The 17,317-nt window shown below is 35.3% G+C and overlaps 1 protein-coding gene across 2 annotated transcripts; it reads left to right on the forward strand.

The window, feature by feature from the left end:
- The first annotated feature begins 41 nt into the window (after positions 1–41).
- On the forward strand, positions 42–10,575 carry LOC114120139 (uncharacterized). 2 transcript variants are annotated; one of them, XM_050201421.1, is made up of 4 exons: positions 627–775; positions 4,137–4,298; positions 4,508–4,636; positions 8,533–10,575. In XM_050201421.1, exons 3-4 carry the CDS (start codon positions 4,516–4,518, stop codon positions 9,069–9,071), a joined length of 660 nt encoding a protein of 219 aa, XP_050057378.1. In that variant the 5' UTR covers positions 627–775; positions 4,137–4,298; positions 4,508–4,515; the 3' UTR covers positions 9,072–10,575. The 2 variants fall into 2 exon arrangements, with proteins under 2 accessions (XP_027837757.1, XP_050057378.1); XM_027981956.2 differs by lacking the exon at positions 4,137–4,298 and having other exon boundaries at positions 42–775.
- Positions 10,576–17,317: the final 6,742 nt, after the last annotated feature.

Consider the following 17,317-nt stretch of genomic DNA (forward strand, 5'->3'; position numbering starts at 1 on the left):
CTTTCCCCGCGGTTCGACGACGCCGCCGCCGCCGTCTGGTAATATATAATATATAAGATCCGTTACGCGCATTCACTAGTCTCATAGGAACGACAAGTGCCCGCCGGCAAGACGAAAACCGAGTTCGTAAAATAACGTTCGCGTCTTATACGTTGGGGTCGAAATAAACATTATATTTCGTTCGAAATCGCGCCCACCCGTGTGTAACCGCCGTTCGATTTGAAAATTACGAATTTTTTTTCCCGTCGTGATTTTCCCGCCGACTCGACCGGAGCGATTCGATTCGTTGTCGCACACGACGGTATAATATTATCATATACGAATAATAATATTATCGTACCCATACTGTATATACACGTCCGTGTACGACGACCACGACGGTCGACGATCACATTATCACACACACATACGCAGCGCAGCTCACGAGACGGACGCACGCACACACGCGGGCGCGCTCCGCGTACTATAGCACGCCGTCGACGACGACGACTACTACTGCTGCCGCCGCCGCCGCTAAACCGCGACCACAACTACAACCGCTGTTGCCGTACATAAGCCAACACCGGTGTTGCGACGACATTCGCTCGCCGGTAACGACCATCAGCGGGCATCAGCCGCCCACCGCCGCCGACAGTCAGCCCGACTGAGAACGTCATGACGTCGCCATCAGCAGCTTCCAGCAGCCGCTGTTACGTGCCCAGATCCGTGATCGTGGCCGTGGTCGCCGCACTGGCGTCTTGCACCGACGCCGCGACTGTGATGACCAAAATGAAAGGTGAGACTAGTTTTTTCGATTTTCGATTATTTTTGTTTTCGTTTTGCCCGTCCTACCTCAACACGTGCGCGTCCGTCCGACGCCGGCACGAACAGAATTGGCACGTCAATCGTCGTGGCCATCGTTTTCTCTTGTCCTCCCCTCGCGCGCCGTCTTTGATCGGACTTAACAATAAAATGGGTCATTTCGCGACGACAACGACCATCGTACCTATATTATTATAGCTATCGCTGCGACGAGTGTAATACAGTCGTCGGACGGTTCGTTTAACAATTTTTTTTTTCTTTTCACTATATCGCCATATTATAGCTAGCTCGGCAGACGATATAATATAATATTTACCTTGGACGATCACCTTACAATATACACACACGCGTTCGAGTCGTTTTATCTCGACAAATATCCGCGTAGATTCTTAACGTGTACGTGACCGCAGACGCGTTTCGGAGGTATGAGACAGTCTTCGTTGTCGTTTTGATAGCGTATAAACATTACGAAACACGTTGTACGCTCGTCTGGTGTAATGTATATGTATATTAGGTATACGTATTTCGTTCACGCGTCACTGCGGCGCTCTCGCATCGATAGTGATATTAATATAGGTATTTAAATATATCATATTTTGCTATCGTCGAATCGAGTCGAGTTTTTCGGGTAAGTTGCCGACCGATAAGCTCGCGGAGATAGTTGTACCCACGTACATGATAATATCGTAATACCGTCGAGTGTCGTAGTAGGTACGTGCATTTGCACGGTGGTAGGGCTTTCAAATCGAATTTTACCGGTCGCCCTAAATCCCAGACGGTTTAGTTTCGCCGCACGACGATAAAACGTCAAACACGGGGGACTGCATATTAAACGAATCGCAGCCCGTTCGCTGCGACAATTGAATTTTAGTCGAATCGGAGGACGGTTGATCCCATTTATCAGTGTCGTCGGCTAAGGTCGTCATCTCGTCATCGCACCATAATAATAATATATTATTTCCATTACGTTTTGTTCGAAAAATAAAACAATTACGGCGAGACGATAAGAGTACGTCATGTTATTATTGTTATTATTATTTCTCCTCGTCGTCAATTAAGCTCCGTATAATAAACGTTCCGAAAACACGAGCCTATGATATACATTATATTTTTACAACTGTAGAACAATAATAATTGATGCGACACATGTGGGATGTGACAAACAAACGAGTTGGCTATAATAATATAGTGATAAAAAAAAATAATAAAAAAAAAAAGCGAACGCTCACGAAAACAACCTGACTTTGTAATACCTACGTCAGCACGAGGGATCGGGCGTGCGACGTAAATTACAAATACTACGATATTCGTGTTATATCGTCGTCAATAACTGTACAGGTACTATTTTATTCGGCGGTCGGGCGGTGGCACGATCGCGTCGACTTCCGCTCTATACACTCGGTAAACTACTACTACGACATACGATATCGGGAATAACAACAAACAATATTGCCATTATTATTATTGCTACTACTACTACTGACTCTCGTGCTTTTGTTTTGTTTTTTTCGTTCGACAAACAAACCGGCGTAGTAGTGCCCAAATATACACACATTATTATTACACTATTGTACACATGGCACATATTGGCGCTGCTGTTCGCACGTTACGAGGACGACAGGCGTATGCGATTGCCATCGGCCTATATTATATTAATAACGAGATTAATATAACACACATACGACTTACGATATTATTATTATTGTTGTTTATGGTGTTGCCAGCGAAGCGTTTCGAACGGATCAGAAAAATATGGCCGAAATCACGTCCCGCAGTGGTGATGAACCGTATAATATTTTTATTGTTCCGCTCGTTTGTGGGTCGTCGGAAGGACGTATTGTTGTGTACTTCCGGCGGCGGTCGTCTTGTCGAACACGATAATCATATTATCGTCTGGTGTAAAGGTGCGACGAGCGCGAATTCGTAGTGCAACACTGCTTGCACTTTGTTCGAAAAATCGCGTGGTCTCGACATAGTAGTAATAATAATAATAATAATATTACAACGCGGTTGGCGTACGTGCGAGAAAACGAGTTCCGCTTACCCACATCGCGCGTGTATACAACCGAGTTAGGTTGGATATACATTCATGTGCAGTGTACATCGCCGAAATCCTCGTGCGCGATTTTTTTACACGTTTCGACACGACGTTTTTTTTTTTTATTTCCATTTGGTTTTACGCCGTTCCGTTTTCGTAAAGGAATGTTTACAACAGTTTGCCATTATATTATTATTATACTGCTGTTTTCGTCGTACTTCCATTTATATTTCCGCGTTGAAGAGTCCCCGAAATCGTTTACCCCACCCTCTTCCATTGCTTGTACGCCGAGTGTACGAGTGTCTATATACGGCGACTTTCAAACGGTTTGTAGGTATATTACCATAATACCTACGTATTATTGACTGTATAGAATTTTCTGACCTATATTTCCGCTCGATTAAAAGGTGTATAGCGACATTGATCAATAAAATTATTATTCTCGTCATCTCGTCAGGATTACCCCCGATGTCTCAAAGTGCAGTCACGTGTTATTTTTTTTGAACTGCCGCGTGTGGACTTGAAGGAAATCGTATTATTTTATTCGTTAGATTAATAACAAACTGATGCTATTATATTATTATGTGCACTTGATGCTTGTTTACCTCTTTAAATTTCTCGGTATCTCGGAGAAACGAAAAACAATCCTCATCTACCAGGCAAAAAAGTTCCCCTCCTACATACGCTCTCTTTTGTGTTCGCGTTTCGAGTGTCGGTCATCCTCCACATGATAGGTCGTCCACTCGCACCCCTCTCCCAATAACCACCAACCCGTTATACAGATGACGGACGCACGTGTCAGCGCACTAAGCGCCAACGATATTATCATCGTTATTGTAAATTAATATTTAACGACGGAGACCTCCGATATCCGATATCATTAAGAATAGCTATTTAACAATTCCATACGTCGTATAAACATCAAAGTGTGACGAAACGTGCGATTGACGTGCGGATTCGTTGAAGTTATAAAAAACAAAAACAAAAACTCGAAAAATTGATCTTTTTATCGGCGTTGACGTAAAAACTATATTCGTCGAGGTCGTCGTTTAAATAAACGGCGCGTAGTACAATAATAATAATTGTAGCTGTGCCGTGATGATATTATTGTTATTGCGCTCAAACCGATCGTCGTCGTCGCAAAAAAAACAATAAATTAATAATATTATTTTTCAATAAACGGTTTGCAGGCGATACCAGAAACGTGACTGTTGTTGTTGTTGTTGTTAATATTTGTACCACCGCCGCTGCATTATTTATTACAATATTTATATACGATATTTTTTTTTTGTCGTAGATTCCTATGCCGCGCCGGACAAAACGACGCATTCGTCGGTCGCGCGCGTGTCCTCGAGGTCGGCGACCTTTGCGAATGATTCACAATAACCGTGACCCCCCCTCGCCCCCGTCCAGTTGACCGTGCCACAGCTGATGTTCAAATAATAAAAATATACCATAGGTACAGCGATATCGCTATTGTGGATTGATATATAATATTATACTGCAATTAATCGATGACGTTATGCTCTGTTATATTATATACTATTATAAAATGCTTTGTTTTCGACAATGTAATCGTTGCCATCATAATCGTATAATAATTTGACGTATATACGAGCGTGTATCGATCGGTTTTACTAAATTTCGGGTTTTTTTTTTATTTTGCAGACGCCACGATGTTTAGAACTAAAGGAGTCGTAGACGTGGACGGGAATACCGCCGCATCGGCGATGAAGGATAACTCCGAAACGTACAACTTTAACGCTCAAAACTACACGAACGTCGCCAACATTACCGGTAAGCTTCATCGCGATACGATTATCAAATTATGTAGTTATATAATTTGTAGGCAGGTGGGTGGGTCGTAGGTGGGGCGCATATCGCAAAATATAGGTAGATGGGACGAAGAATTTCAATTAAGTAATTTCTTCGGGAATATTCCGCAGGGACAACGACCGCGACCAATATCGATTCGAAGTGTTACCCAACCACCCTTGCCCACAAGTCGTTTGATTTCCGCGACGTTGTCGTACCTATAATGGTCTCGGCGAGGCATTTGAAGATTATACATGGGTGAGGTGTATAATGAACATCATTCGTAGTTTGCACTAATTGTATTTTCCGTGATATTAGACAGTCTCTCGGAATTTCAGATATTTGACATCTGACAGTCATACTGATCGTACATCGTTTTAATCGAGTATTTCAATTATTTTCCAAGATAAAACGTTCTCATAGTCTCTCTACCAATTATTTTTGCCGATTAAAATCATTTCAGAACGAAATAATAAACAAAATAATTCGACCAACAGCTACCGAAAACACATTCGCGCGAATAAATCACGCGAGTTTCGCGATTACCGCGTGCCGAAATCACGTGAATGTAACGTCGGAGAATTTTCCTTATTTCTTTTTCCGTAGTATACTGTTATTTCTACAAATTTCTATATTATTATTATTTTTAGTATAATAATGTATTGCGTCTTTAAAAGAGATGTTTTAGAACAATAAAATTATAACACGAACAAGTTCACGAATTTTAAACTTTTAATAATAACAATATAAACTTTATTTCGATCTCGTTAACCAGTGTAATTATTTACAATCGGGTTATTAATATTCATATGATTTGTATATAAATACCTGCGTATATTTTTAGATTGTACGTTAATAACTTTTCATGTTTTAAGTTCGTACCGAACGCTCGCCGGCTTGTTTTATTCGTCGTAACGTCGTCAATAATACCTTTGAGATCGCGCGTGGCGATTAATTCGCAGTTTGTCTATCTATGTTATTATGACACTATTACTAGCCACGCGCGTGCCGCCCGATAGAAAAATAGTTGACGGCAGTCGTTTATTTTGTGCACTACCCAGAGTACATAGATCGATTGATGTTTTACTATAAAATATTATTAAACAATTTTGTTATGAATTATAACATTATTTTTTCGTAATTATTTGAAGATTTTTCTACAAAACGTTAATTTTTGTTTAGTGTCTATAAAATTATTTAAACTCACCATAATATATAGCCCATATTTAGAGGATGATTAATAATTAGAAATGGAATATAATAGTGTAAAAATAATTGTTGGGAATAATACTATTGCAAAATTAACGAATATTAATCTCGCGTGTACCTACATTATATATCTATTGCTAAATGTGATTTTACTTTACATCGCTAAAATAATATATACCATTTTTTTTATGTGCTCAGTCGCGGGTCATAGATTCTGGTAAAACAATTACTGCAACGCTAAATTACCGTTAAAAGCTTAAGCCCTCCGTTAAACCGTATATCTATTTTACGGGCGTTTCAACGTGCTATATATTAAATCGTTTAATTGCAATCGATATTGAAATATTTAATCCAATTAATAATCCTCTCGTATCGAGTGTTTGATGGCCATCTTATCGTCGCGGTACAATATAATATTATATATATAATAAAATAATAATACGTTTAACGATTTTATACATACCGTTAATTAGATAATATTATTTTTTATCTATAATTTCGCTGTTTACCGTAAGCAGGCGGCGGTTATATATATCGCATTTAAAACTACGGTCGTTTCATCTATCTAATCTCTTCGCGGTATAGGTATAATAATTTTTGTAAATACTTTAATAACCCTCTTCGCGATTTTTCGCCAATAAAATCATAAACAAATACGTCATCCGTATTCTGTACTCGAACAACAGCTGTTGATTTTATTACCGCGAGAGTACTGACCATTAAAAATATCGCCTTAATTATTAGAATATTAAGCCTCGTCTTATATCGCCCGCGTACGTCGAGTGTGTCCGCAGATTTAAAATAAATTCGGATTTTTTAGAAATTTTTTCGTGGATTTTTTTTTCATTATATCATTATCATTGGCTCGTTGCCGACGTCGTCCAAACATAATATTATAATATACACGCCGCACAATCGGACGACGGTGTAGTGTTTTTACAAGGGCGTCCGCAGAACCAGACGCGGCGTAGCTGCAAATATAATATTATGTAGGTAAACACATTTTGTCAGGTGTGGTGCAAAAATAATAGCCATTAGGCAGGTTTTAAAAGTATCCAAGACCACTATATAATGTAATACACTCCGCACATACGTTTTTGTACCATTATACCAACGTAATAATATAATTCGAACGTGGTAAGCGGTTTTTATACTACCCATGTCGCGTTATAATATTATACGTTTTCATTATTGTAGTCGACTATAGTGCATAATTATGAAGTCGATTTGCTCCTCCACTGCGCGACGTTTGGCAAATACGTATATACATATATATTTTTTAAATTATATGCAAAATCTAAGATCCCGTCTTGACGGGTTCAAACCCCCCCCCCCCCGCCTATATAATATATATCTACCTACGTAAACCGGCATTTTACCAACTCAACGTTGTGTTGAAAATCAGTTTGTTGTCTGCGTATATAAATATAAAATCATCTGTACAAAGAAAATATAGCTATATATATTTAGATATAGCTTTAGGTATATTCGATAATTTTTAATTACGCATCATGATGAAACACTTATTATTGACTTTTGGTATTCGTTAATCGTTTTATATACGTTTCAAAGCATGTACATTTATCCATACGTAGACACACACGAGCGCAAACCATATAGGTAATATTAACTATTTATAATTTATTATAGTTATAAGTACATCTAATCGAAAATTATTTTAAATCCATCAGTCGTAAAACGATGTGGCCGAATTTTTATTAAATTTTATTTCGTCGTTAATTCTTTAATTCGACGACGATTACTTTCATCATTTTCGTGCCACGTATCAGTAGAAATATATTATTATTATAATACATAATATATATTTCAAATATATATCTTAATCCGCATTTGCGACTACAAGCACATATTTATGTACGGTAGTGACAAACGACGAATAATACGGTCGTTGCGTAATACTTAACGAACAACAACAAAATACGTATTATATATTGTAATATATTCAGTCGCTATACCTACTTCAATGTAAGACTTCGGGCTTATAGAAATATATACACATAGAACGTAGAATAATCGATACGTAAAGCCAAAAAGTCAAATTCCACCGTAAAAAAGTAATTATGTCATCGGAGAAATTTAGATCGAACCGGAAAACCGGAAATAAATAATGTAATAATATTGCTATAATAGTTGTCAGGTTATTAATATTATTGGTTCCGGTTTGGATAATGGATTGCTTAGTTTTTTTTTTTTATTGGAGCATCCGTAGAAAATTAGTTCAGTGGGTGCAAAACTATTAACGGCCTTGATTCTCCCTTTTCCTTACCCTCTGCATGACCTGAATATATTTTAATGACTAATGAGTATAACGATAGAATCAGATACTTTGCAATATTTTTACATCTAGTTTTTTTTTTTTTATATTAACTTTAATTGGTTCTCAAATTACTTCAATCGATTTCTATCTGCACCGTATAATAATTCATAAAATATATGTTATCGAAATCGCGGTCGTCGTTTCGAAACGTAGGTTCACGATGTACGCGATAAATTATTATTACCTAATAACCACGGCGGTCGTCGTAAGGGGTGGAATAAAAATCGCGTGGCGATGATTAACTCGTATATAATAATATATAGGTAGTGATTATCATAATAACGAACTCGACAATTTTATAATAAAAATGTTTGTTTTTTGTTTTTTACAGACGCGGAAGACGACGACGGAACGTCCGGTGTCGGGGGCGACGAGGAAGCTCTGTCCGCCGTATGGTACCTGGCCGCGTTCGGCGGCCTGGTGCTGTTCTTTTTCGTGGTCACGTGCTCCGAACTGTTCTTCGGCAATCCCATCTACACGCGCCGTCCCGTCGAGCTGCCGCACGCCGGCTACCTGCGCCGACACGTGTACGGCATCCGGAACCACGGACAGCACAACTACAAGCCCGAGACGCCGCCGCCGCCGTACCACCTGTTCGCGCCGCCCAGCTACGACGACACCGTCAAGGGGGCGCTCGGACAGCAGGCGGAGCAGTACCACCACCGCGCCCCGGTCGCCAAGAAGCTCGCCAACGTGTACGTGGTGCCGGTGCACGCGGCCACCACCGCCGCCGCCGCCGCCGCCGCGGGCGCCACCACCTGCGCCGCCACCTGCGCCACTTGCACCACGAACGCCACTGCAGTGGCCGTGGCGGTAGCGGCCGACGCCAAACTGTTGGCCGCCGTGTTGCCGCAGACGAAATTCAAATAGGAACATAACATATAATAAATTATAATATATCATCTTCACGGCCGGTACCGCGAAACTCTGGAATTACGACCCTCCTCTTCCTCTACCCACTATATATATATGCCATCGTTCGCGTACCCTGGTCGTCGGGGTCCGCCACTGGATTTTTACCCCTTCGCGGACCGGACGACGACGATGACGACGACGAAGACGAAGACGACGACCACGACGACGATATAATTTTACCAATTTTTTTTTTCGCGCAAGAAGACACGATAATTACGACGCACGCGTGTAAATAATAATTTTATAATAATCCAATGCGAGTAATACAATATTATCACGCGAGTACGATGATGATATTTTCTCTCAATCACTCGCTCTCAACTCTCAACTCTCTCTCTCTCTCTCTCTCTCTACCGTCGTGTCGTATCACAGGCGCGTTCTTTGATCTCATTTTTATACATACAATATGTGTACATATCCAAATGTTATTTTTATACGCCATCGCACACGCACACACTATACCTTTTACGTGTGTATAAATTTATTGTAAACGGTTATGTAATACGATAAACGGGTATATTAACGTTCGTTCAGACTCATATTCGTTCACACGACACAATATATAATATAATAATTGTGTTTATATAAGATTTTATTCGTACAACTCAAACGAATACTTTCCAAACGTTTTTTTTTTTATACATTATTATTATTTATTATTTTATTATTATTATATTATTATTGTTATCGATGTGTGTGTGTGTGATTTTTTTATTATTATTATTATTATTGGTATTATACATAATTATTATTATCCATTATTTTATTATTATATTATACATATAATATTTTATTTTATTTTTGTATGCACAAAACGGTGCGAAAAAAAACATTACAATAATTATGTATCGTATTTTATTTTATTTGATTTATCGCGTACACTCATATCGTCGGTCTCAATATATAGCGACGAACCTCGTTCTCGATACTCCGTGAACGAGCGCCTGTGAACACACACGTCGTACACGTCGGTCGAGTACGATTCGCCGCCGGACACACGTCCGACGCGCCTTGGTCCGTCGACACGCTCGCACGCGCGTGTCCGTACCCTATGGCTCTATCGGCGTACGTGCAGCCTCGCACATCGTCGTGGGGACCACTCCATTTCCATTGTATATTTACCAAACGACGTATACACAATATTATTATATTTTATTATTTCATATTTTATATATATATAGTATATTTTAAAGGATAAGTCATGATCCGACCACGATTATTGTTTGTTTTTCATGACTGCATCATAAGATTTTGATATTGTGTACCTTATAAATGTTTTTTTTTTTTTTGTGTGTGTCTATCGACGTATAATATTGTATAATATACGCGTGTATGTTTTTTTTAACCCATATTGATTTAACGTGTTTAACGTAGCCTATATTAGGCGATTTATATTTTCTTTCTTTTTATATATAATTTATTTAATAAACTGTTACCAAACACATTTTTGTCTACAAAAGTCTTGTTTTTATTTATCTCGAGTCGTTTTATATAGGTACCTGTACAGATTAGGTACTACCTCATAATTTCATGTATCACAAACGTCGGGACGAGTCGAACAAATAACATATTGAACACCAAGTCTTTCAATAAAAATTAAAAACGATTGCACGTCATTATACATGTTTTAGTGTTTATCATGATTTGCGTGACTATAAATACTAATGGTATGGTGATGACGTGAATTTCGTTAATTTTTTGATTTCCTATGCGAGACTTGCAGAGATTATACTTTGTGTTGTCGCGTTTTTATAATCCATTTTAATATTTATAAATTGATTTTATCTACTGCAGTATAGATAATATTACTGCACGCAGTGAGGGAGTTCAGATTTGTGTTAGAAATAGCTGGAATATACTATATAATACTGCAGATTAGTATGGTCCAAATTTTTGAAGTTTATAAGTTACTTTACATTCTAAAAATTAATATACCGTGGAAGTGTGAGCTGCCAATAAAAAAAAAATTGAATTATTATTATTTACTTTATGAACATATACAACGCTCAAACTATTTAGTTAGGTACGATAAATTATTAAAAACCAAATACAAAGTATATTATTTTATACATTTTTAAATAGTCCATGATACATTGATACATCCTATAAGGTTAAGAACAGAAGTGCAGTGGGTTATTGCACTACACCGAGATCAAGACTGTTATAGTTGGTGAAAGTATGCCAAACGGTGATACGATAAATTTAACTCGATTAAATTATTAAGTATTCAACAAATCGAAAACCTAGTGCATCGACGATCAGCACAGAAATATTCGATTCTATATAAACAAAGGTACGATAAAAAAAATTCAACAAGATCGATACGAATACAACGCCGTGTTGGGCGTGAGTACTGTATAGTTTATATACCTTTAAAAATAAGATGTACACAATATGATGTATATTGAATATGTCTTTTTAGTACGTATACCACTAGATTACTGACGTGAAATCGTCAATCAGAGGTAAGTGAGTGTGTCATGACAGGTAAATGACTTCGTGTGTATCCAGATTTGTGCACGCGTGAAATAATCTGAATAAAAACAACGAACAACGAGATTCCATCGTGTAAATATAAGTCGAAAACGTTGTTAGATACTCTATCCGTGTATATAATACATAATATATTAATGGATACATTGTAAATGGCGTAAAAAATCGTTGTTTCCTCTAACACTGACGCAATGTTGTTTATACTTATTTAATATATAAAGCTCCGGAATGTAAACAATAATTATACAGTGGAGGAAAACAAAATGTTTAAATGCAAGGCCTTTGGATGAGCCGGAACAATATTTCGAATTTAACGCTATATGTATAGGTATACCATTAAAAGTTTGATTAAATTCATGCCTGCAGTTTATATACATTATGTTTGTGTCGAGTCAATATATAATTTTCGAACGCGTTCCGTTCGAGTTATTAGAAAAAAGAAATATATTGTAAAAAACATGTTTTGATGTACAATTAGTTATTAATATTACTATAATGCAAACCGTGTATATTATATATACTATACATCTGCTCGTGACGCTTTGTATTGTATTGTATTATAATATTATACCTGCTATGGTTTCGCAAACATTCTAGAATTTTCATAATAATTAATCGTGTTGTACAATAGTTATTTTAAATTAAATTTTTACGTCATTGTTGTACTTCACAATGAGTATGACACCGTACACTATACGTAAGTACGGTGTATAAATACAGTTAATAATTACCACTTGTTATATAGTCGTAGCTCGTATACAAGTGTGTTTTCGCTAGTCGCAAGTGTGTTAGATTAGATTATTGTTATTCTTTTCGTATTACATATTATCATTATACCGCCGTACTCGATGTATCATATATATATGTGCATTGTGTGCGAACGTATATGTATCGAAGGACTGTATAGTATTGCCCAAACATGAAATTAGATATATTTGATATATGTATTAATATATTATTAACTTTGCAACGTGCCAACGTACTAAGAATTATTATCATATCGTATGAATAAAACATTATACGATAGAATGATAATATATTGTCCATCAAGTGTGGATTGACGATTTTTTTTTTTTTTTTGGCAAGTGGGAAATATGAATCAAACCGGCAGTGCAAATGTAACTTTCCCCTGTTCTCCCTCCCACCTAATATAGACATTATTTTGCTCAACTTTCAAAATTTATTAGGTTTTACGCTTAAATTAATCAAATATAATATAATAATTAGGGCTGGGATTTTGATGCAAAGGAATCTTTTAACGTTTCTTCGTATAATTATAAAATGTGTTTTGGGTGATAGTAATTATTTTAAAGTAATTTTTTTTTTTTTTTGAATATTTTGACAAAATTAACCTTTAATGCATTTTTAGAGCATTTTTTAAAGATTTGTGTGCATTTTCTTAGTTTTTAGAAAATTTTTTACAATTTCGTTCATAACGAAAATTGTTGCAATTAACAAGAGACTTTCTGCAAACTGCCGACGGTACGAATAATAAATTATACAGCACGATTAGTACGACAAGTTATCGTCGATAACAATTTTATCATAGCTAGGCTTCGATAAGTATTACTGAATTAGTAACCTGCAATTAGTACCTACGTCCAGAACTAAACAAGTAACTATAGTGAATACTATAGTAACAATATTATAAACATGAAAAATAATATATAACATTTTTTTTCCAATAAATATAATTTAAATGCATTTTTATAGTGCGTTTTTTGAGTTGAAAGAAATAATTTTTACATTTTTTTAAGGGCATGAAAATACCAGTCCTAATAATAACTATATATTATAGTTTATAATTATAGGTATAATAGTTTTGGGTTAGTCAGATAACTGAATAATATTTCAAAAGAACTATATACATCTCCTAGACGGCTAGACAACGTTGTTTTTTTAATAGCCACTAGCCAGCAAGTATATAGCAAGTAATATAGATCATCGTTGAAGTAGCCATCATATTATTATTACTGATAAATCATACGTGATAAAGTACGAAGGTATAATACTATAATTTTATAGTACCTATACCCACAGTGAAACATATAAAATACGTCGATTAATGTCAAGATATAACTATACAGATGTCTACTTTTGTTATTTGTAATAACTAATATAAAATAATTATTATGATTTTCGTTATAATAACATGAGATTCAAGAAAAAAGTATTCGAAAAAAATTGCATCAGAGGTCTATGATCTACAAAAGGTAACCACCAAATTCAAACATTAAAAAACTATATAGACGGAGACTTTTTTACGAATGTAACACACAAATTGCAGATACAATGATACTATATAACTGGAGTGGCCAGCGAGTAGAGACTCGCGAGTCACCAAATATATTTTAATAAGCTCGCCGTCAAAAATGATTGGTATTTACTATTCATCATTACCTATACTCAGTCGCCATAGTAAAAGATTTCAATAAATAGCGTTACGCGAAATCGGTTACCCATAATTGGTCAAAAATAAAAAAAAGAACTGTGTCTATCTCAAAGCATATTATGTATAAATATTTTCGATTTTTTTTTTTTTTTGTACGAATTTGATAAAATAATTAGGCCGTATTCTATTGTAATGCGTTTTGTGTTATTATAGAAAAAAAATTTAAAATTATAATCGTTTAGTAGAGCACATTACCTACTATATAATATTATCGAATGAGGTACCTAAATCAGTTAACTTGTGTAACCACTTATTAATTATCAGTAGCTGCTTCAAACCATATCAATACGTTTTCTCCGAAACGTCTAGTGTGTCAACTCCGGACACGGTAAGCTAAGCGTCTAGACTAACTGACACTGCTGAGAAAACCTACATTAACGTTTATAATATATATAATATATAACACGGACTAAGATATAAAATGTACCTATATAAATATAATTCAGTTGAAAGTATCAAATTTTTTTTTTATAATTACTATTATAATATAACTTATATCTTAGTGACGTAGACCATGGTTTTAAACTATTTGACCAATGTAATTCCTATAAATACCTGATATTGCCTGTTTGCGTCTTTGGCCACCCCCGCAATTCGTTAAAATGTATAATTACTTACAAGATAACATATTATACTCTCATCGAAAATTCCTGGGAATATCACTGATAAATGTAGTGTTACTTGTAAAATAATCACACGGCATTAGCTTATATATGTATTATGTATATACAATTACAATGGAATTGCATTACGAATGAACCACTGAACTATAGTATTTAGTTCAGTGGAATGAACTCGTTCCCATAGTATTTTATAAATTGTCAATGTCTTACTCAATTCCATGGACAGTTTCGGATTCCGATTCGATTTTAATATAATATTATCAGATTAAATATTTGAACACGAGTGGATTCGTACGCATTACAAGATTACTTAATACTTAACAGACAATTTGTGATTTTTGGTATCAGCAGATAATATAGTATACGATAGATGTGACTATAATTATAATTATAATTAGACTATATCTATATATTATATTTTATAAAAATGAGTGTGATGCATTTGTTCATTTCTTTGTAATCTAGTAAACCACAAATTCTATCAAAGCCATATTTTCATATTAAGTAAAATAAAATTAGTGATCCCAATGATTTTTGTAAAAAAAAAAAATCTGTGTGAGTAATATTAACTAATATTTGGTAAATTATTTGATATTATAACACCTATATGTATTATATTAACATCAGTAGTCAGCACTGAAGTACTGTACAATTTATATGGGTATAGCTAATATTTTGACTTATTTTTAATTGGCCAATTGTATAACGTTATAAACGTATAACGTGTCTAAATCACACGATACATAATTTAACATTCATATTTCATACCCATGTCTTACCCCTCTTACTGCAAACATTATGTATCTCGTGTTAAAAAAAAAAAAAGTATTAACTCCTTGAAACGATTATGGTATATTTTCACCTAATACCAGTAATACCTATTAGGTACCTATAATAAACATATTATTATATCGTAGTAAATCATTTTTTTTTCTAAAACCATTGATTTTTAAAGTATGGCGTACGGCACGTCTGTACAAGAGACTATTTGACAACTATATGACAGAAATTTACTGTGAATTGGAACTGTTAAAAATTAAAATATTATTGAAATGTACACGCGGTTACGACACTCGTGTAAAACGTAGTTATCAAACGTATGGGTTTTTTAGTTTTACATTCAGACACGGCAACGCGGGGAGCTGATACCCTGGTACATTATCGTACAGTATCGTACAATAAAGTACAGTAGTCGTAGTATTATATAGCGATCCATACGGTCATAATTATTATATTATTGAGAACAGTAGTGTTTTCGAGTGTATTTGGTTTGTAATATTTTTATTTCCGGAATTCGATCCCATATTTATAATACGCCTTTTGTCTTATGCGCCCCTACTCGTCGTATTTAAATCGTATAAGGCTGTGAATTGTTCAAAGTAGACATTACATAATAATAATTATTTAGATAATGTGTGTGTGTTTAACAACTGACGTCACCACACCGAGAATTCATCGCGGCATTAATAAGTCGCGTTTGTATTTCCTATCGCGCGCATAGTGATGCATACCATAATAATATATAATATTATACATATTTTATGCGACCGTGTACGTATACTGTCACAGTACGTTATAGTATAATTATTTAAGCAGTTGTTTGTGCCGTACGGATTATTATTATGACGAAATAAATAGTAGTGACATAATGTTTTTGTCGATCGAACTGCAGTCGTATACATCAGTGAGAAACAGAATACTTGAACTGTAAGCCGTTATAATATATACTGTGCGGTCATTATACTTTTATTAGTGTAAAATCTGCCTAAAGACGTTTTTATTTTTACGCCTTACGTATCTGGTTTTTTGTTCGCGGCACGATAAACGTTAACGTCGTACAATCATAGATACTCTGCAAACATAATATATTATATATGTAGATGGAGATTTAATCACATTTTAAAGGAGCTTTAAGTTTTTTAAATCACATAGGTATCTGTCCGTTTAGACGGACAAATAAAAATCATCATAATGACCTTCTTATATCAATCTTAAAAATATATTTTTCTCCTATATCGTGAATATTGTCTATATTGAGTCACATAGTTAATAATAAATAAAGTATACCTATATATAAACTACTGTTCATAATACTTCTACATGACAATAAAACATCTAAAACAGTAAAATATATGATTTAACTTTTAAAACCTTACTTGTAATATAACCTTATTAATAAAATAAATTTTTATTCATTTCATAATGAGTTGGGTTAAGCAAACAATTTAAAGATACATCAAAATAACAAATCGTTACTTTATTACATGCTATTAAATAATATTTATCAGTTATCTGCAAGTTGTGGAAATTTTAAAAAAAATTCGGAACTTGAGAATTAATCTCATCTTCCCATTGGTTCCACGCCGCAAGATCTACACCTACGTCTATTACAAAATGTATACATTTATGTTTGTCTTATTATTTTTTTTCTTACTACGAACGATATAATAGTATAATACTTAGTAAATTAGGCTTATCCGGAAACGAAGCAGCTGTGGTGACGAACATTCTCAGACATTTTGTTAAATACATATAGCAACTATTTGACAAGGCCTCGTAAATAATTTTACAATATTATACACTCGACGGTCGTTTTATAAAATATAATCCATCCAACGTAATTATTTGTTACA

This window comes from Aphis gossypii, chromosome 2 (assembly GCF_020184175.1).
Source record: "Aphis gossypii isolate Hap1 chromosome 2, ASM2018417v2, whole genome shotgun sequence".
NCBI classification, from domain to species: Eukaryota; Metazoa; Arthropoda; class Insecta; order Hemiptera; family Aphididae; genus Aphis; species Aphis gossypii.